Raw genomic sequence first — 21,431 nt, 5'->3', positions numbered from 1 at the left:
ACAATGATGTCGGCTAGCATTGACAAAAACTTTCCCCGATTCATTAGCTCAGTGCTACTGAAATCCTGCTCGTCTAATAAAACCCCTTTCTCAATGGACTCTCATTACTCAGAGTGTCAGACTGCGTGATTGAGACTGAGCCGTTCTATTTACCACAAAGCAGTATAATAAGTCAGGCATTTGTTCTCATCTAGCTACCCTAGCTATATGTTGAGAAACCTTTTGATCATGTGATGCTGGTACCACCAGGAGACCTGAAAGTCTGGGACTGAGGCCAACCCTGCCCCCATCCAGAACACTGCTGCTCTCTGACTCATCTTTAACGGCTGTGTGTGATAGTATAGCCTGGGGGGTACAAATCAGTGACTGGGATACCTGCATAGGATTGTTAAACATGTAACCCTCACTCACCATTATCTGTACCATCTCTCTCCGTTAGACACCTGCAAATATTATTTGGACAGGCAGTGACCATGCTGAGTGTGTAGACATATCACCCAGTTATTGTTTAACTGTAAAGTGCTAAAAGCTTGTGTGGAGTATGACAAGCTCACCTAAAATTAGACAAATCAATACCTAACGATCACCCCACTCAAAAGTTTACAGGTAATTTGCAATTCAAACATACCTAATAATCCCCTATATCGGGACATAACAAACCCCAGGGGCCAGGTAGTTGTGGCTCCTAGGATATTTTAGATCTGGCTCCTAACTTTCTGTGCCATCGTATTCCGGCCTTTATCACATCTAGACACAGCCATATGTCTGAGATTTTTCTTATTTGTAGATCTGAGGTATGAAGCGCACAGCGAATAATCTTTATAAACCGGACAAAAAAATCCACATGATTTGTATCAAGAAATGTATTGATGCCTATTGTGTTACAAATAATAGAAAATGATATTCATTTTGTTGTGGAGATCTTTCACTGCAAAGTTATATTGTGCAATTGAGTTAATAAAGGGAGAACACAGTGTACACTGGGCCTGGAAGAGACTTGAAAAGTCATGTGATCTGGGACTAGGTGATAAGGATGAATGCAACAAAGGCCTTTAAAAAATAGTTTTGTGAATTCCCATTGTAGAACTCTGGAAAGAAGTTGTACTTTACTGAGAGGCAGAAACAGCCTCTCAGCAGCAGAAGCAGATGTTAATGGGATTTAAAAATACATTGGATAGGCATATTGATATAGGCCAGACTGATCTAAGACTGATTACAGTTTGTGCTTTTACATCAGGAAAAATGGGCAGAATAGATGGACCAACTGGTTCTCATAATCTGCGTTTTGAAATGCCATTGATAGTAGCTTTCTCTGTAATATCTGAACATGTCTATCTCTTGTTTTTTGTAGTAATTGATCTTCTGGAAGCCCTGAATGTTACTCGGTCTATCAAAGGTGTCACTAAATCAAAAGGTCGGGATCCAGGATCCTCATCCTGGAAGTTCCGTCAACGTGTTCCCCACCTGACTCTTCCTTGGGACTACTCTGTATATCTGTTGTCCAGCACGCAGGGATCTCTGGGACTGCACTTTGTAGCCAAACAAGCCAAGAACAATCAAGGAACACTACTGGCCCTCCGGTCTCAAGCTGCTACAAAAAAGGACGGTCACCCACTACTGCGTCTTGTATCAGACACTCATGCTGACCAACTGCGTTTAGAATACCGCACCCCACAAAACATGGAACCAGCATCCTTGGTGCTCCCCGGAGGATCACCTTTCACAGGTTCCCAGTGGGTCCGTCTTGCACTAAATATAGATGTTTACAAGGTGACAATCTACCTAGACTGTGAAGAACCAGTGGTGTTTGGGAATGAGCGAGAGGACGAACTGCTGAGTCTGATTCTCCCCTTGGATCTGGAGATCAACTTTGCTAGCACTCCAGGTGACAAAGAGAGCAGGTTCCTGGTAAGTGTCAACCCCAAGCCAATTTTGAAAGGTAACCTCCTGACATCAGCTCCAAAGAAAAATCAAGTTGCAGCCTGGGACGTGGTTCTTCATTGAATCCGTGTATTTTATAATTTCCACCAATATAATATTACTTACCATGCTCTTATTAAAACATCACTACCTATGTTTCTGCTTACTAGGACCCATAATCCTACATCAATATTAATATACACAAATATTGACATCAGAACATTTGCTGATTCATCCTGGACTTTCCAGTATTATTAAGTGTGGAATGATGGTGTCACACAAGACTGCCATCATTCTTACTGCTGTCCACCAAGCTTCTTATAGGTATAATAATCTCAAAACTAGTTATTTTCCCTGAGCTCATCTGACTCACCCCTTTCACTTTAATTTGCAATGATTTTCATTGTCTCCAGCATTTCCAAAAACCAAACCTTTCCTCTTCACTCAACATACAAGGACACCAGTATAAATGACTTGGTGTTAAAGAGTATTTTTAGGAAATGTCACAAAGGCTGTTGGTGACCCTCATCATTACCATCTCCACCTCAGAAAAGCAGCCCTCTGACATCCTATCCTTTTGCATCAAGATTAATGTACTTGTCAGTTAATGCATCCTCCTAGCTAGACCTTTACCCTCATCTTCCAACATGCTCTCACTTGCCATATACTAGACATCATTCACTCAAGTATTCAGAATGCTCCATTATTAAGACCTTTTTTTTTTTTTTTTACAAATGTTTAATACTCTGAAAACCAGATTTTTGTCAATATCACATTTATAATTCACTTTATGTCAGTTTTAAGTGAGTTTCGGTATATATTGTTTGTTTATACAAAACAACAAGTCCAACTTGCAGACTAGATGGGCCAAATTCTATGTTTCACATTGAATCACTGGGGATGGGATATCACAAGGTCAAATAATAAAGAATGGTTTGAAGATACCAATGGTTTAAATGCTACATTTCTATAATCAATTTATGTAAGCATTACAGCTACCTCATAGGGGCAGAAATGGATTGAGCCTAAAAATCTGTATTACGGTAAATACCCCAAAATGTTAGATGTCAGATGCACATTTGTAGCAGCCATGTCTGATCTAGACTTTTGGAGGTAAATATGTTTAATGAGAGACTCTTGAGTCCTCCTTATTATTTTCAGATTATGGAGAATGTAAAGTAGTTTGACGGTCGCTCCTTTCCTTCCAGGGATACTGGCAGACAGCTGAAATTTTTCCAACTGGGCTCACTCACAGACCTTGGCATTGCGAGAACCGTTCAGGTAAACATATTATATATTATTCTGTTGTAAAATTAGATTTTATCAATTAATTTCATAACCCATGTCATAAATGTAGTTTTTATTCCACACGTGCAACATGCTTTGTCATTCATTAAGTAAATGTCTGACTAACTGCATCATTTTCAGATTGTGGAGACCGCAAGGACAAGTGGGTAATTTTGTCCTTCTTCTATCCCCTATTCTATAGGAACTTAATGCTCAGTGGGTACAAGTATATCACTGTAATCTACAGCCTTAAATGCCAGTTATAAAGTGAAACATCCACATAACACTGCCCTCTAGCCACTCTTTTTTGGCAATTTAAAATATTTGTCAGAATATAAGTCTCTCCTGTTGGATTTGGGCTTTATTTGTGCAGTCTTTTTGTCAATAAGTCTCTTTATTTAACCATTTATTCACCATTATAGTCATATTTGTTCCTAGCGGCTAGCCAATTGACTTGCCAATGTATACCACACCACAAGAGACACTGTAGCATTTTTCGATGACAGTTGCGCTTCAATTAATGGTGAGTCTGATGGGGACATTTAAAAAATTGGAACAGTTTGTCTTTCGTGTTTGAAAGTTTTGGAAATATAAACTTTTATTTGTTTTCAAATTCTGGAAACTTCACTTCCTTTTCTGGAACAGCTGGCATTCTCATGTCGAATCTGGACATGCAGATGCTGAAAAAATATATGGCTTGTAAGAAGTCATTGATTTAGGTTACGTAAACTGTTTTACTAGGATTTCCCTGCACTGTTGTAGAATTTTATTTGCAGAATAACCTTGAAAAAACTGCCAGGGCACCATCTTTCTTTAAAAGATGAAGGAAAAACATGCTTTTCATATTCTATAGCCACTATTGTTAAATTTCCATCGATTCCGAGTCCTAGTTCTTTTATATACTGTATGAGCACCATACCCTGTAAACTGATCTCCATGATTTCTAGATAGCTAGGTCAACCTTTTGGCATACTCGCCTAACATGATACCCATACCATGCGCTTATGAACACTTCTTATATGGCTGCAACTTTAACTTTAGCCAGAGCTGCTGACTTGCTTTTTGTTAATTATAGTACGTCAGCATCTAATTAAAAAGTGTTTGATTTTAACAAACACATGCCGATTTTCACTGTCTATCACAGAACGATGTTTTTGCACACGCAGCTGTGCTCCAGCAGGGAGGATGTCATATATGCAGGCGTGCAGAAGGTTAATGTATACATTATGGTCTACTGCAGTATGAAAGTAGATTTTGCACACACAAACATATGTGCGTAATTATTGAACAGGAAATACGTGCATCCATAGCAAGACGGTCTAGTCAATGAATGGGGTTATTCACACAATACGGTACTGGAAGTCGTTTCTGCACACCAAAGGCTTGGTAGTCCCTACTAAGTAAATCACAACTCCTGTTGTGTCCATAGGATCTGGATGGTAGAAGAAGGGACTGTGCTTTGAGGGTAGATAGCAGGACCTTTATGAAATGCAGCCAAAAAATATTACACTAATGAAAAGGTTATAGAATGGTGAAATAATTCAAGAACGCCTATGACAGAAAAATCACACTAGAAATAAGATGTTATTTTTAGGTAGAACATGAGAAATACCATTACATATGTTATGGTGGGTAAAGGTGATGGAAACACTCATCTACAGACACCAGACAAGCCAGAAGGCGTGTTTTTCCCTCAGAAATCTCATGGTGCTGCCACAACCACTCTGGGTAGGCGCATGGAAATAAGGTCAACTATGATCACCTTTTGCCTCTATATCCACTTTATACATGGATCCCTTGATAGTAATTGCCCGCTGTACAAGACAGCCTTTAGACAAAACTCGGGAAGAGGTGCAGTAGCCAGGTCACCGCTCATGGACAGCTGTTTCCTCCATAATGGGACTCGTCAGCATGAGGTTGTAATAGTGGCTTAATACTTGAGGCTTGGGGTAGCACGAGAAATACCATTACATATGTTATGGTGGGTAAAGGTGATGGAAAACCCTTCCACTTAAAATTAAGGGGGTAGTAGAAGTATTATTAAACACACATCTACATGTGCAGAGTAGAAGGGGTATCTGCTGTAAAAAGGTTTCCATTTCCCCTTGTCCTTCCTGGCAGCACAGTTTATATGGCACTGTTTGCTTGTTCCCAAACACTGACTGAAGGCCTTTTTTGGTTGCGCCTCATTACTCTGATTAAAAGGCTTCAGACCTCTTCATCCTGCTAACAAGACTCAGGGCCGTGGCCCCTCCTGCTTCCCACATCAATCAGAATTCCTGCCCATGGCCCCAGTGACAACTCTTTCATAGCTGCCACCTCCCTCCACATTCATGTTTTAGCCTCAGAGACAAATGGGGCGTCTATTACTGATTGCTACATGCTTTTCTTTGTACTTCACTAAAAAGAAAAACAAAACTCATAACACAGCGTTATACTGAACTATTTTCCTTGGCAAAAAATATCCGTATAACAAATAAAATAACCTTTTGATCTGTGCCCTAGCTTTGTTGCTATATTATTTTAAGAAATTAATGTTGTATCAAGCCCTATGCTTGAAAGAAATGCAGACCAATTTGTTCACTTAATGTTAGTCACAGGACCCATAAATGCATTGCTGAGAAGTGAGCCGCTCACCCATCTGGCATGAAAAGGGTTACTTGAAATAACTTACTTGTGATTGCCTTTCCATATTTAACTTCCACTTTATAGCATATTTTCTTTTGTTTCTAAACATGTTCACAGTCACCATAAATCATCATAAATGAGAATGTCAGATTTACCCTTAATTGGTAAGAGATGTTTGCATAAAATGGATAGTTTGCTGCTTCCCCTCCCTCCTGCTGTTCTGGAGTCAATGTGCTGCTTTCCTTTCCGAACAATGCCCTACAGTTAGTGTTCAGCCTCCTGTCCACACAGAGCAGAGTCCGGTCCCACTGGAGGGATCAGCCCTTCTGGTGACTCTAGCTGAGGTCACAGGGTGGGTGAGATGAGGTTGCTAGTCTTTACATGGAACCCCCACAGGGGCATGAAATAGACTAAACTCAAGCTGCAATACCCAAACACACATTTTCTGTCTCCGTTGCTGTGTATACTCACTAATTCGGTTCCATTCTACACATATAGACTGCATCATGCACGCAGGTAAACACATGCAATTCATATCTAACCTGGAATTTATTACACATATACAAAAATATATATATTCTTGTGCACACACAATTCCGCAGTTAACTTCATGATGACTTCATTTAGCGGGCCCTTACACCCACAGAATAACATGTAGGGCCACATAAGTTTTTCAGACCTCAGACCTCACTTGGGTGAGGAAATTCTGTGCTAACATATTTGCAGAAGGGTTTTCTAATGGTCAATAAGCCTTTTACGCTTATGCTTGGATCAGCTAACACAACGTGCCATTGGAACACAGGAGTGATGGCTGCTGATAAAGGGCCTCTGTACACCTACGAAGATATTCCATTAAAAATCAGCCGTTTCTGGATACAATAGTAATTTACAACATTTATACAGTCTACACTGTGTTTCTGATCCATTTGATGTTATTTTAATGGACAAAATGTTATTTTCTTTCACAAAAAAGAATATTTCTAAGTGACGCCAATATTTTTAACACTAGTGTATGTATCAATATATTGTGATGTGTCCCATCTTCTTCAACCAACCATTGAACGCCTAAACTGTCGGAGCATTATGGAAGTTAAAGTTGCATATCCCTTACCGCCTAGTTTAGATAAAAGGAACCCTGTGCTTTCAATAACCTCCAGATAATATTTGTTTTCCCAGACTCTCCTCCACTTCCTTACTCATTGTCAGAGGAGAGACAAGCGAATGATGATGAGGTGCAGCGGGAGCCAAGAGCTCCAGACTTATCTGACATACAGCATTACCAGCAGCAGCAGAGCGAGGTTCCTCCACCTCTTCTTTCAGCGGAAGACCGTCTACGGAGATTGGAGGAAGCCTTACAGGGAATGACCAGTATGCTGGACATGGTCAAAAGTCAGGTGTGATGGACAATAATAAAAAGGTTACAAAGTATAATCTGTATCTACATACTGCTAGACTGTTTGATGTTGAAAGGAAGGTGGTGTTGCCATTGGTTGCTTTCTATAGAATTCTGCTCTAATTTCTAAAGTCACATCCCATTACTATGGTCGTGCAAAAGATAGGTAACCAAACTTCTAGACCATAATGTTTTGGAAGCCGAATGTAAAGGGATACTCCTGCTTATCAGCGGAGCTAATGTGCATGTACAGAAAGCTCTCCCACTGATTTCAGTGGGAGCAAATTCCTGCCACTGATTTTACAGCTTCAAGCAGCCAAAAGTGGCACACAAACTGGACCATCAAGGAGGTGCTGCTGCTTCTTAATAAAAGTACTTCCCTGTTTTTCCTTAAACATGTATTTCCCTGCTACAACTGCATTTGCTCTGATCCTGGTATTGTGGAATAGAGATACTGTGTAACACTAGTATGTTGCCCACAGAATACTGATCTGCAGGCCCGGGTCAAAGTACTAGAGAGCTGTGAATGTAGGCGTCCTTCATGCACCTGGGAAGGCAGAGAGTATCAGGACAGTGAAACCTGGAGGAAGGACTCTTGTAATATCTGCGTATGCGTCGGGGGATCCGTGACATGCTCCCTGCGCAAGGATTGGCCGCAGTGTCTCGGTAAGTCCTGTTTGTTTTTTACGGTTTCTTTCTGTTCTTCTTGATCAGAAATTAATTTATCTAAAGCATGACAAAGATTAACTTTAGAAACATAGACATATTGCTACTGTGCCAATGTAGTTGTGTGTTGGTTATTTGTGTCTACCTCATTTAAATTATATCTTCTTCGTGCATCATTGTCGGAACCTCACTGCAAAAATAAACTTCTGTACTGTGGATTCTTTAAGGAATGTAAACAGTTATAGTTACGTATATAAACACAGCTGTCAGCCAACACTTTTCAATCCCTGTGCCTTACACAGGTCTTAGGTTGTCTGTATATGCCTCTATGTAGTCTGTGGTTGGTGCCCTAAGGCTAGAATTGCATGTTGTTTTCCTAGAAGATGTTCAAAGTCCTTAAATATTTTTGTATTAGTTCTTTTCGGATTCACAGAACAGCCTTTTATGTCACGCGGCACAGAAGGACAAGACAAAGAAGTGTGTGCCTCTATTTCAGCAGGGCTGGACTAAAGGTTTATTTCTGCCTATGCTAATCATGTGTCTGGTCCATACATCTTGCTTGTATCCGCTTGTTAACAAGTGGCCACCCCACCAGCCCTCTGGCCAGCTGTATACATTGTCTATATTGGGCCAGTCCAGTAAGTCAGCATATGTTCATGAACAATTTACATGACATAAAAGTTCTGGTAACCTAAAGTGGCACTAGTACATTAACATTTAATAGACCTTTCCCTCAACCTGCCATAAAGGGACTTCTATTCATATAGCAGCTGTCTAATCCCTTTACACATGGGGAGATTCTTCTGCGTGCATTCCCATGGACCAACGTGAGCGATCTTCTTCTACAAGAAAAGGGCAGGTTGGACCTTTAGAATGCATAGTTGATGTGAGACGTCTTCAGTCAGCTTTAACTATATGCTATGCAGAGCCAACTCAGCCCGCTGTTAAACTCCGCGTTTTGGAAAAATACAGCAGAAATGAACACATCAGTTGGCAGTGCTTAACATCAGCCTGTGTCTTCAATCCAATAATGACTTTACATTATCTTGATTTGTAACAGTGACTTCTACGAGGGGATGCGTTTCTACAATTATGCAATCCAGGGCAGGGATCAACTTGACTTCTAGAGAGAATTTCAAGATTGTTAATAACAGTGCATTAAAGGCATCTTCAAAAGGATTACTGTTGTCCACAAGATGAACGAGAAACTTTTATTAGTCTGATTGTAAAAAAGGAAACCAAAACATACCCTCTGCCTTCACTAGCAACAGGAAGTTAATAGGACATGTGAGAGAAACTGCAAATGATCAGCTGAATAAGCCTTTTCCTCCTTACCGATAACAGCCAACTTTATTTCATGTCTTTGTTGTTGTTGTGGTTTTACATAGATGTCAGAAATCAAAATTGATTCAATGTAATACATTTGTTGCTACTAATTCTAGGTTAGTGGGCTTGTATAAAACACAATTTCATGGAGCTGTAATATTTTTAAAGGGCCAGCTGTGTTCACCTGTGTTCACCTGTGAACACCTGTGTTCAGGCAGTGTACTTGTGATTGCCTGCCATTATTTGTTTCAAAGCGATCTCAGCTCCCATTGACAAGAATGGGAGTTTTGCTGAGCATGTGCAAAAAGCATACCTCACATGGTCCCTGCTTTCAGTAGGGGCAGCTGGAAGAGGACTTCCTTGAGACAGAATAACTGAAGAATGTCTGCACCGATTTACATGCAGTAAAAAGCACTGGAGTCCATGCACACTTGGCTTCAAGATGTAGTTAAAATGAAAATTCATTTTCTGGATGACATAGTATTGCAATACGCTGTATGGATTTGCCTCGTATCCTGAAGACTTATACAGTGTGGGCTTTGGGCACACTGTGGGACTTTAGAGTACCTTGTGCCTCACGGTGCAATATATGATAGGGGTGTTTGGATGACATAGTGGGAATGTAGTATATTACAGTATATTTTCAGGATCTATTAAACTATTCCATTGCAGGATTCCATAAGAGTTTTATATCGCAATATAGGATTGGAGTATACACAAGGGATATTTGTAGCATATTGTAGCATTGCCATAAAACAAGAGTTTCCTTGTTAACCCCTTAATGACAAAGCCCGTACATGTTTGGGGTCAAAATGCATTGTTTTCAATGGGTTTAGGGACCGCCCATTGTCCTTAAGGGGTTAATCAAGTATAGCACAGATCCCAACTTTCTCATTTGGGCATTGTTTCATTTACTCCTACAGGATGTACTTACGAGGGAAGAAGTTACAGTAACGGGGAGACCTTCTCCGTCGGTTCCTGTACATCATGCGTCTGCCAGGTAAGAAATCAACGCAGATTCCTCTTTAAAGCTCAACCCATAGATCAGCAGACACGAGTATATTTGGTGGCATACAGTAATCCACATACTTCCAATTCAGAAATATATGATCGGTGGATGTATTCTGGACTAGGCATAGTTCGCCAGTCACTGTGCCACATTATCCCTCCTTATCTGTCTAATTTAGGTATGTCCGTGCATTACCTCATAGGTTTGTAATAGGAAAAAAATGAACTACTGTGCTAAACAAACCTACTATTTTTTCAGATCATAAGATTTAGCACCATCTTTGAAATCCAAAGGCTTCTGCACATTTTTATTCCTTTCCCACAAAATAAAGTGTATGTTTATCATTCCAGAGACAACATTCTGACTTTAGTTTATTCTTGTCTTAGTCAATTTAAAGTGCATGTACAACATCAAACTACAGAGACAATGTGGTAATAGTTAAGAGAGAACTGGGCGTCATCTGTGTTGTAGTTGCACCCCTGGGAACTTGATCATTCTTCTACTTCCCCTAATTTAGCATTATGTTTTAAATCTTAAGGATTGCTTGTTGGAAAATTGTGAGATAAAAACATTTTGCTTCAGATTTTAGTTATTTACAAAGAATTTGCATACAATAATTCAACATGCAAAAAAAACATTAATGCTTCTTCTCAATATAGATAGAAACACTACATTTAGAAAAAATAATAATAATATTTAGCACTATTATTGGTATAGTAATTGGCTTATATAGTGCCATATTACACTGTGCTTTTCAATGAGTATACAGGACACGTGCTTACATTAATATTTATATTTTCCAAATGCGGTCTTGTTTGGTTTTTTTATTTTATATTTTGTGGTCTATATCTCATGCTGAAAACTACAAAGAACATTAGATGCGTGACAACTGCTATCGTGCTTCATCTGAAAAACCCTTGAGGTCACGAGTCAAATATTTACATAGTCTATATTTGGCATTTTGGCTGCACTTTAAGTGGTCCTGCAAATTTTTGAAGTGGGTTGAGAGTATTATTTGGATAATTTTCATGCGATTATACACTATTTGGAATATATTTTTGTATGTGTTTCCCATGCACTTGAGTGAAGAAGAAAACTTTCTTTTGACTGCAGAAACCAGATTTTTTGGTTGTTAAGGTTGTTCACATATGTATATATTACTTTATATATACATTTCACCTAACACATCCATGGTTTGATGATGGTCAATGACAATGTCATAATGTGTTTCTGCACAAAGCACACTATATTTGCTGTCTTCTAAATATAATAAATGGGCATCTTTCAGAATGGAGAGGTGACCTGCACCCAGAAGACATGTCCACCAGTTACCTGTAGTGACCCTGTGACACCTCCAAATGAATGTTGTCCCCGCTGCTTAACAGGTAGTGTTTAATTTCACAGCAAGTTTTCTATCTGTTTGAAATTGTATCGTTGTGTTAGAATTGAGAATATCGCAATGCCCTATCAGATTACTGTTGTAAATGTCACAGCATGATACGTATGCAACATTTTTTTATTGACTTTGTTAAAAAAACAAATCGATACTTATTATAGAAAACAGTATTAAAATGTACATGTATTTTTTTAATGCAGACAAGTTGGTCTTTAAAAGGCACTCCAGTGTCCCAGACAGGATCCTCAACAAAGAATGCCTATTAAATTGCGTTGTAAGGACTTTTATATCCATTCACTAAAGCTAAAAAAAAAATAAAATAAATGACTTGTCTTTAGAAAAAAATACAGCCCCAGAACTGCGGCATAAATGCTTCTCTGTGGTTTGATGTTTCCTGCAACTGATTGGCTGTTTGAAGCAACCAATGCATATAGAGGGATTCTGCAGCACTACTCCATGCATTTGCAAGGGGGACACAATAACAATTTAAAGGGAATACAGAGCAATAACATGCAAGTTAATATGATGGCTGGTTTGTCCCTTTTGTAAAAGTAAACTTGTAAAATTGGAACCAAAAAGGTGTGACATCACCTATTCTCAGAAATGGCAATCAAGACATTAGGTGTACTCGTCGAGTCACCGTGTCAAAACAGCACCCTGGGTAACAATTGTTTAACCTTACTTTCTCCAACATGGTTACTAACGTGTTACTGCCTGAAGATGTCCCCTGTGTACGGCTAATATTTCAGAACTTTTATCTTTGTTTAATCCACTGCTTATATAGATCATATTCTGTTGCCGCTGAGAATAACACTGCTTATTTTCTGGTAATTGCCATAAAAACACATGGAATTATTCATCACACCTTAAGTCAATATTTGTTAATCAATTCCTGTTTATAAGCAATGTTTTGCATAAGTGGCAAAGCAAGATAATTGTTCCCAGGCTTATTTTGATAATATTTCTAACAAAATGGTTCATCATAATCACGGGCGCAGGGGGCAGTAAAGACTATGTATTTTTGATAGTCACTGGTATATTTGTGGTTATCTTCCTTACTTGGATTCCTGACATTGTTATCTTTAGGCTGCTCTGATGGACACATGGAGGGAGCTACCTGGAGAAAGACACCTTGTATAAGCTGTACGTGCCAGGTAAGGCCACGGCTGTGCACCCTACATATGTGTTTCAAAAAAAAATGGGGGTGATTTGTTACATGTATTATCCAACAAATGGGTGAGTTTGCATGCTGTTCTCCATTAGAAGAAAGGTGTAAATGAGTGCACCCATTGGACTAATACATATCATTACTAATATGATTGTGGAAATCAGAGCATCAAAGCAGCCTTTGTTAGCGTGTAAGTAGATGGTGAGAACTGTGTGTTGGTATGTAAAAAATAGAATCTTGTGCTATAGTTATTCTTTTTAGGAGATTAAGTAAATTGCTTTATTCAATTCAGGGTGGGCATGTGAGGTGTACCACTGAGGTTTGCGGCAAGGTCCAATGCGAGCATCCTTTCACCGCTCATGGTAGATGCTGCTCAGAATGCACTAACTGTGATTACCATGGAAACCTACTGAGGACCGGGGAAAAATTGCAGTCAGGGCCATGTACCCTGTGCACATGTACGGTGAGTTGTGTTCTAATATGATTATTTTTATTCTAAAACTCTGTCCCAGGGAAACTAAATGGCTATAATAAAAATACTATTTAGGGCAGCAACATTTTTATTTAAAATTGCAAAATAACACAGAACTATATTAATTAATAAACAATAACAAATAAACAACACAGAATACAAAAGGGCACCACGGTCTTATTACGGTATCGCTTCTTATCATCATGTAAGTAGTTCTTGCTTTGGAATCATTAGCCCAGCAGTCCAGGTCTCCTTGGTGGAGCTGTTGTTGAAAACAACGTGCGCAGCAAAGGGATTTGTCTAGTAAGGATCAGTGGCAGAATACTGCAGGGTGGATATCATTTGAATAACTTTTACATTATGTTAGAAAATAGAGGATTTATTTATATCACAATTACAAAAAGAAACCCAGGCAAGGAAGCATACTCAAGTATAAACATTGCCAATAATTCGCATGGAGTAGTATTAACCCTATAGGTTCCTGGCAGTGTTTATACTCGATGTGTGATTCTTTGCCTCAAATTTCTTTTTGTAATAATGTTACAAATGGTAAATATCTTAAGTTTTTAAAGCTTGCAGTTATAATCATAACTTTAGACTTACTACATGTGATATGGCCATTGGCCTGACAGCTGGGATCCCTAGTAGTGGACAACTCAAAATATTAATAATTTTTTTGTTTCTTTTTGTATTGTATGCACATCTCCTCAACGTCTATTTTTGCCTTATATATGTATCCATTAGAATGGGACAGTGCGCTGTGAGAGGCAGCCCTGTCCAGAGCTGACCTGTATAAGAAAATACATTCCACCTGGACAGTGTTGTCCCGTCTGTCAGCAAGGTAAGCGTTTGTGTAACTGTTTCCACAATGCGACACTAAGCTACTTGACTGTCAAGACATTTGTGGTTATCTAGCGTAGATCAATGCCAGGGTGAGGTTCTAAGCATTGATATCCCTAGGCAGTGTCTATGGCAGGAAAACATCCAAATACGTTTAAATCAAAATAGCATTTGTTATCTTGGAGATAAACGGGTTGCTGACTTTTTTTGATGAATTATTCTTGTGTATGTGTATTTTTTTCATTTATATAACCAATGTAGTTACCACTTTAAAGTTTATAGAGTAAATGGACCAGCTGAAGACAGGAGATCTCTCTTGTAAATGGCCCATTAAGCAGTGATGTACGGGGGAGCATTATTTCCCAATAGGGCAATCTGTCCCTGGTTTGGCATCAGACGGGTCAAAGTAAAACAGATCGGCTGGCAAAGCCCAGTAAACACTTCTGGATACAATATGTATAAATACATGAATCTCTTACAATCAAAGTAATAAACATTTCATGTATTTAAAATATCTTATAATTCTATGTTTTGTTTCTATGATATGGATCCCAAGTTATTTAGAACACATATTAACTTTTTCCCCTTTCCATGCAAACTGGCAATCGCATTCACTTACACAAGCGGTACACTTTCCCGATAATATTTGTACAGAACATTGCCTCGTTGCATACTTTTCTGTAGAGAAGCAAAAAACTACAAATGAAACCCGCTTAAGACTAAAAAAATAGTAACAGAACTAGCTTGTGTCTTCTGTATATAATATTACAGTACAACACTGGTGATTTCATGATCCCATTAACTATTACATGTGGCAGTTGTTGTAGAGCTATAAGGCTTGTGTGTATTTTCAGGCTGTGAATATGAGGGGCTGACGTACCAAAATGGAGATGTTTTCCGTTCACAAAGCAATCCATGTGTGAACTGTTCCTGCATGGTGAGTTGCACTGTGATACATTGCGTTACACTGAAACACTGATGCTTGGATCTGAGACAAAATCCAACCAATATGTAGATGTCACTCTGCTGTTTGTATATCAGTACCCAACTTTGTGGTACACATATATTAATTTACTGAGAGGGTTGTAAATAAATGGAACAGTCTCCCAGCAGAAGTGGTAGATGCTAATATAAAAAGGGATTTTAAAAATGCATAGGAAAGGCATATGGCTATCCTGAATCTGAGATGAGGCTAAGGGCTGACATTTCTATATCTGTGACATAAACACAATATCGCAGTGCTCTGTGGTACACGGACACCTATCTCTTTTTCACGCTTTTTTCACTACATGTGTGACATGCATAGTTCTTTATCACTTTAGTAAAGAAATATTGGCATAAAAAAACACTGTGTGTCACTGTAATTTTATGGTTGTAGTTGTGTGCATGTTTGCAGACACACTCAGCTTGTTACTGTTACTGCTCTTGTGTTCCCCAGACTTCCTAATTTATCCTTTTTCATTCCCTTACAGAATAACCTGGTGCGATGTCTGCCTGTTCAGTGCCCTGCAGTTGCCTGCACCAAACCTGTTCCTACTCCAGGCCAGTGCTGCCCCTCGTGTCCAGGTACAATACTCACAAGGTGACAGAATAACATGAGCACAGCATTACTTTCACCACTGTAGTCTTTACCCGTAGGTGCAAAGCATCATAGAATAGCTGGCACCTAAAGCTTTTTGGTGATTCTGGCGTATGGCTCTTTTGTACATAGTTAAAGACATGCTTCGTAGATAAAAACTCAAAGCCCACATAATCCTGACCATTACGTTAGATGGACACTTGTCAATATCGCTGACCTTGGCAGTTTTCCCTGCTCTGAGATGAATCGTACTCCCTATTCCAGCGATACAGAGGGATTGAAGGCACTGTGTTTGTGATGATCAGCTTCATTTTGTTCCCTTTGTTCCTTCTAGTGTGTGAGTTTGAGGGACGTCAGTTGTTACCTGGCCAGAATGTCACCTCTATGAATGGCTGTCAATACTGCGCTTGTCAGGTGAGTAACAAGGAAAGAAGACTCATTGGAAATCTCCTAGGATTTGTCATTGATGATCAATAAACATATTTAATATTCCAGTCATTTTTTTTTTCACCTGTGCATAGTATCCAATTTCTGATTCTTTTCTCCTTTCTGGCTCCAATAAGAATAATAAAATCCAATCTTTTGAACGGACAGTGTCCTATTAGGGCCCAACATAATGGAGCGTATGTAACATTATTGATTAAAAGTCAAATAGTGGCAAATAAATAATGAAAAAAGAAATATCTCAATAAAATTAAAGAAACATTATGAACTATATATATATATATATATATATATATATTTCAATCAATGAAATGAATAGCAGACTTGTATATAGGTACAAAAATAAGGGAAAACAATATGGTCTTATGAGTTAAATAGAGCTAAAGTTCAACTACAGGGAAAAAGAAATGTACACACAGGTTGAACTTCATAATTGCGACAAATGAGATTTGAATAGAAATTCCAACAATACAGCTGTATGCATAATAACTGAAATATTCATTTAATACATAAAATACCGTAATATCGTTCCTGTATTTTACTGTTTCCTTGTCTTTCATTCCACTGGCACCCATTCTACATTCTATGACTTTATACATTTCAGCCATTTTCCTTGACTTCACCCCCCTGTACTCTTTACTCTCCCGGATTCACCCTGTGACCACCTGTGTTTGTCTTAGGATGGTGAGGTGCAATGTACTGATGCTGTCCATTGTCCACAATCCTGCACTCATGGTGTCAGACGTGGCTCCTGCTGCCCTGATTGTTCAGCCTGTGACCTGAATGGGGACATTATTCCTAATGGTGTCACTTTCCGGGGAAATGGGGATCCTTGTGATAGCTGTGTCTGTCGGGTAGGTCCATTTTAGTACATTGTCTACATTGTTCATCACGTCAATTTAATATTTGTTTCTGTTCGGTAATGGTTAGGCAGACGAGCAGTAGGTATATTTATCCTGTTGGCTGATCGCTGGTGATATCATAAATAATATATGTTATTGCGACAGGTCTTTTCAGAAATAGTATCACCATTTACCTAAGGTGAAGGCCATGTGGGTGCTCTGCAAATATCTTGACAGTCCTACCCTGCCTGGGAAAGTAGACACCTAATTTGCTGCCTGCATTATCAAAATGGGCTCTTGCTTCTTGAATAGTTCTTGCTGTCAACATTACATCTACAGTTAAATGATATATTTTCAAGCAAAGTGATCCTTTGGCAAACAGATGAGGGCTAACATTAATGGTTTTGTTTTCTGGGTGGCAGAAGAGTTATTGTCTCCTATTCTGTAAAGGCTCATATATTGGGATGTCCTTCTCATCTCCACAACTGAAAGGTAAAAAGGGGATTTAATCTAGTAGCAAATGAATTTGTTGTAAGCACATGTTTTGTTGTACATCAATGGAATATACTCTGGCTTTTAGTAAAAGCCATGAGAGTCCCAGTGTTTATGTATATCTGTCTCCATCTGTAAAATGACGCAACAGCTTTCATTTATATGATTAAAAGAAGACTGGCATCTCATGAGGAAGATGTCTTTTTTTGTTCAGGATGGCAGTGTGCATTGTGTCAGAGTGACTTGCCCAGAATTGACCTGTAAACTCCAGGAGGAGGTCCCAGGGGAGTGCTGCAAGCGGTGTCAAGGTGGGTGACTTCTAAATCCATGTCAATAAATGGTGGTAAATTTGGACATTATTTAACCTTGTTCAATCCGTGATGACATTCCAAGCAATTGGGATTTTCGGGGGACATTAAATCCATCACGAGGACAGTGTCATGTCTGTAACTGAAGGGATGATCCCATACACTTTACTACTGGTGGGTTCCTGGTGAAATCAGTTGCGAGCTCCATTTCCATGTGATTATGGTGATTAGTGAATAACAGCAATCATAGTCTATAAACATTGGCATTGTGTCTAATGTCCCTCTGTTCCTACTTCAACACTTTATATATTGTCCCACAGGATGATCTGTTGTTTCCTCATCTAAGTTTATTGTTGCTGTAATCAGCGTGTGCCGTTTCTGTGATGATCTTTGCTACAGTTTTGTTTCCTTGTTGTTTTGTAATGTTTTTTATCAACTGAACTAGTTGTGAGCTTAGAACACATAGAAAAAGAAGGTAAATGTTTTTGGGATTAAATGCATAAAATGTTCTCCTTGATATTGTTATTATTTATCACAATCACTATAACCCAATTCCTTCTTGCTCACCCAGGCTGCATTGATGGGATAACCAAGCGCAAGCATGGGGATGAGTGGAAACCTCATGGAGAGCCATGTCAGATCTGCCGCTGTATGGTACAATATAATCCGATTCCCTTTTTCTGGTCCATGCCACACGCTGACACATGTAACCTCTCCTATCTTTTCACACAACTGCAAATTTTTGTACGCTGACACATCATACAGACCCTTCTACCAGTTGCATTTTTATGCTCCATTAACAGTATTTATTCTGTGCTTTTGTCAAAGGGACCTCACTATGCTTTTGTTTATCCTTTCACCCACTCCAAAAATATGTCAATGTCTGCTGTCCCCTGGGCCCCCACAAAGCACACTGAGGGGGCCATCTATTATGCTAAATCACCAGGAATAGTTCATTGATTTCCCAATTTTAACTCTTTGCACAAGAATTTCACTTTATAAATAACCTTTACTATTTCTTCTTCCAGTCGGTGGCTGTACCTGCTACCCTCTCCCCTAATTGTCAATAAAATCTGTTTTTTAACTAATCTCTAACTACTTTTCAATCCGGTTACCCCAAATTATCAGCAGTTTACCTCATCCCAATTTCTTTATTGCTGTCACTTGTCAGTTTCTGTAAATAGCACTACTGCTTTATCCTTCTGATTGATAGGTACTGCTGTCCATATGTCCTGACACGGGTTTACCTGATATACTGCTTCTATAACAATACCTGCTGCTCTTTCCCACCCGCCAACGCATTACCTTCTCAACCTAAATGCTTTCCCCTTGCGTTATATTGCTCTCTTTCACACAGGAGGGAAACATTCAATGTAGAAAACGCCACTGTGCCTCTTTATGCCGAAACCCAGCACCAGCCAGACCTGGCACCTGCTGCCCCGTCTGCGATGGTAAGAAACCCCCCAAAATGTGCATGTATGTGTTGCTTCCTCACACCCTACCCTGTCATGTTATTACGCATGCCTCTCTATGTCCTGTTGTATCTTTGTGTACTACTTCCTATTCCGTTTACACACACTGCTCTCTGCCCTAGTTCCCGTTACCCTACATTTTTCCTGATTCCCAAACTGCATATATTATTTTTAACATTGTGGTACATTTTATTTGACATATTTTACATACATGATCTCATAATTCTACTATCTATATTATATTTATTTAAGGAGCTGTATTTTCATGTTAAATACATATTGAATTTCATTTTGCATGGACTCCAGCGCATTTTACTGCATGCAGATCAATGCAGGCATGCTTTACCTGGCGCTACTAAAAGCATGGTGCATACAAGCATATTCTTCTTGGTAGAACTTCTATTCAAGTTAATGGGAGCAGCGGCAGCCAATCACTTGTATGCTATCTGAACACTGGTGTTCAGTATATATGGCTAGCATTTTGTTGGCATATATGGCTCGCTGCTTTCAGTAGAGGCAGCTAGGGGAGGAATTAAGTGAGACAGAAGCCTCATTTTCCAACTCCAGCTAGACGGTGCATGCTCACACTTGCATGCTGTAAACTGCATTGGGATCCATGCTGGATGGACTACAAAATGCATAAAACAATTTGAATAATCTAGCAGACAAGACTGTTCCTTTAACACACAATTTCTCCTTAGGCTGTTCCTATCAGGGGCGTACTTATCTAAATGGACAAGCTGTAAGGAGTCCTGACCCTTGTACCCGCTGCACATGTCAGGTATGTTTAGCTGTTCCGTGTAGTCAACTAACAAATTAATATCTATCATACAGATATAGATAGTACAGAAATGGTTCCATATGCTGGCACTGTTGGTACCTTTATGTGTTTGCATAATATTTATATGTATGTCTTTCTCTTTATGCTTTTCAGAATGGGAATGTTCAATGTGACCCCATACCGTGCCCTCCCACCATGTGCAGAAATCCATTACGGAAACCTGGGGATTGCTGTCCAAGGTCAGGTGTAACATGCATTCTGTCTTTTGTGGTATCCCCCTTGTGAGTGATATCGCAGGTGATATACTTACCAGTCATCTCCAGTGATGGCTTGTCAAATGCTGTGAACAGAGTTTAACAATTTTCCCTCAGCCAACCAATCAGTTTAATTTGAGAGAATTAAATGACTTCTGGGAATGTTAGACGGATGAAGGGACATGTTTAGGTGAAGATATGATTCTGGAGGATAAAGTAAACATCTCTCCCTTTTCCCTTGTGTAATTCTAATTTTGTTTTTACTGTTTCTATGGTAGGTGTGAGGGGTGTGAATATGATTCTCGGCTGTTTGCTGAAGGAGAGGTATTCACGGCTGCCCATGACCCCTGTCTGAGCTGCACATGTACAGTAAGTTCAGATGACACCATCCCTAAATGTGACAATCAAAAGTGAACTAAGCCATGCAGTGGGGTCATGCCAAAAATGGTCACATTTCAGCGTTTCCTGGGCTGTATATGTGATGGAAAGAATGTAACTGTAGCTAATTTTGGTAAAAGTTGTCCAAATGACAATGGTGAACCTAAGCTTTTGTTATCCTTCAGACATGGAGGTTTTTACTTAAGCTGTAAGAGTAACATAGGAATCCTCCCAGCTGCAGTGACACATATGATATAAACGAAACAAAATCGATAATAATTATAGTATTTTTGTGTAACTAGTGTGGTTGTGTGTGTGGTTAGTGACATGATGTAACATAGCTATTTTCTTGCATCAGAATTTAGTGATGGTCTTGTATCTATATATTAAAATGTTTAGGTTTATGTTTATTGTGTTTCTTCTGAATTTAATAGGCTGGAGAAGTATCGTGTGAGCATCTGGATAGGCGCTGTCCACCAGCAAAATGTAGCCACCCAAGCAAAGTTAATGGACAATGCTGCCCTAGTTGTGAAGGTGAGATACTGAAATGACCACATTATATTGTCCTGCACAGACCCTACTAAATGTCCACCAGGAGCAATGGTTGGTGGACCCCTGCATATGAGAAGGATTTATGAATAGAAATTTAATTTTAGTAAAAAATAAGATATACAAGTCTGTGACAAAATAACCCAGATATAAATTTAGGATTTTTAATAGACATTTTTCTATATTTCTAACAAATAGATTGTCTTTCCAAGAAATAGTTTAGCTTG

The 21,431-nt window shown here is 39.1% G+C and overlaps 1 protein-coding gene across 1 annotated transcript in view; it reads left to right on the top strand.

Annotated features, from left to right (window-relative positions):
* The window catches only part of KCP (kielin cysteine rich BMP regulator), a 42,155-nt gene that overhangs the window by 1,880 nt on the left and 18,844 nt on the right, over positions 1 to 21,431 (top strand). Inside the window, exons 2-21 of the mRNA XM_053464350.1 lie at positions 1,352 to 1,908; positions 3,129 to 3,201; positions 7,012 to 7,229; positions 7,711 to 7,894; positions 10,144 to 10,220; positions 11,518 to 11,614; positions 12,712 to 12,779; positions 13,086 to 13,256; positions 14,010 to 14,106; positions 14,960 to 15,042; positions 15,578 to 15,671; positions 16,019 to 16,098; positions 16,809 to 16,982; positions 17,677 to 17,770; positions 18,342 to 18,424; positions 19,128 to 19,221; positions 19,944 to 20,023; positions 20,177 to 20,262; positions 20,556 to 20,646; positions 21,090 to 21,189. Of these exons, the coding sequence (XP_053320325.1) occupies positions 1,352 to 1,908; positions 3,129 to 3,201; positions 7,012 to 7,229; positions 7,711 to 7,894; positions 10,144 to 10,220; positions 11,518 to 11,614; positions 12,712 to 12,779; positions 13,086 to 13,256; positions 14,010 to 14,106; positions 14,960 to 15,042; positions 15,578 to 15,671; positions 16,019 to 16,098; positions 16,809 to 16,982; positions 17,677 to 17,770; positions 18,342 to 18,424; positions 19,128 to 19,221; positions 19,944 to 20,023; positions 20,177 to 20,262; positions 20,556 to 20,646; positions 21,090 to 21,189 (2,601 nt within the window). The remainder of the gene's footprint in view (positions 1 to 1,351; positions 1,909 to 3,128; positions 3,202 to 7,011; positions 7,230 to 7,710; positions 7,895 to 10,143; positions 10,221 to 11,517; positions 11,615 to 12,711; positions 12,780 to 13,085; positions 13,257 to 14,009; positions 14,107 to 14,959; positions 15,043 to 15,577; positions 15,672 to 16,018; positions 16,099 to 16,808; positions 16,983 to 17,676; positions 17,771 to 18,341; positions 18,425 to 19,127; positions 19,222 to 19,943; positions 20,024 to 20,176; positions 20,263 to 20,555; positions 20,647 to 21,089; positions 21,190 to 21,431) is intronic.

This window comes from Spea bombifrons, chromosome 4 (assembly GCF_027358695.1).
Source record: "Spea bombifrons isolate aSpeBom1 chromosome 4, aSpeBom1.2.pri, whole genome shotgun sequence".
NCBI classification, from domain to species: Eukaryota; Metazoa; Chordata; class Amphibia; order Anura; family Pelobatidae; genus Spea; species Spea bombifrons.
The sequence above is the reverse complement of the archived record's forward strand: the minus strand, read 5'-3'. Positions and strand labels throughout refer to the sequence as shown.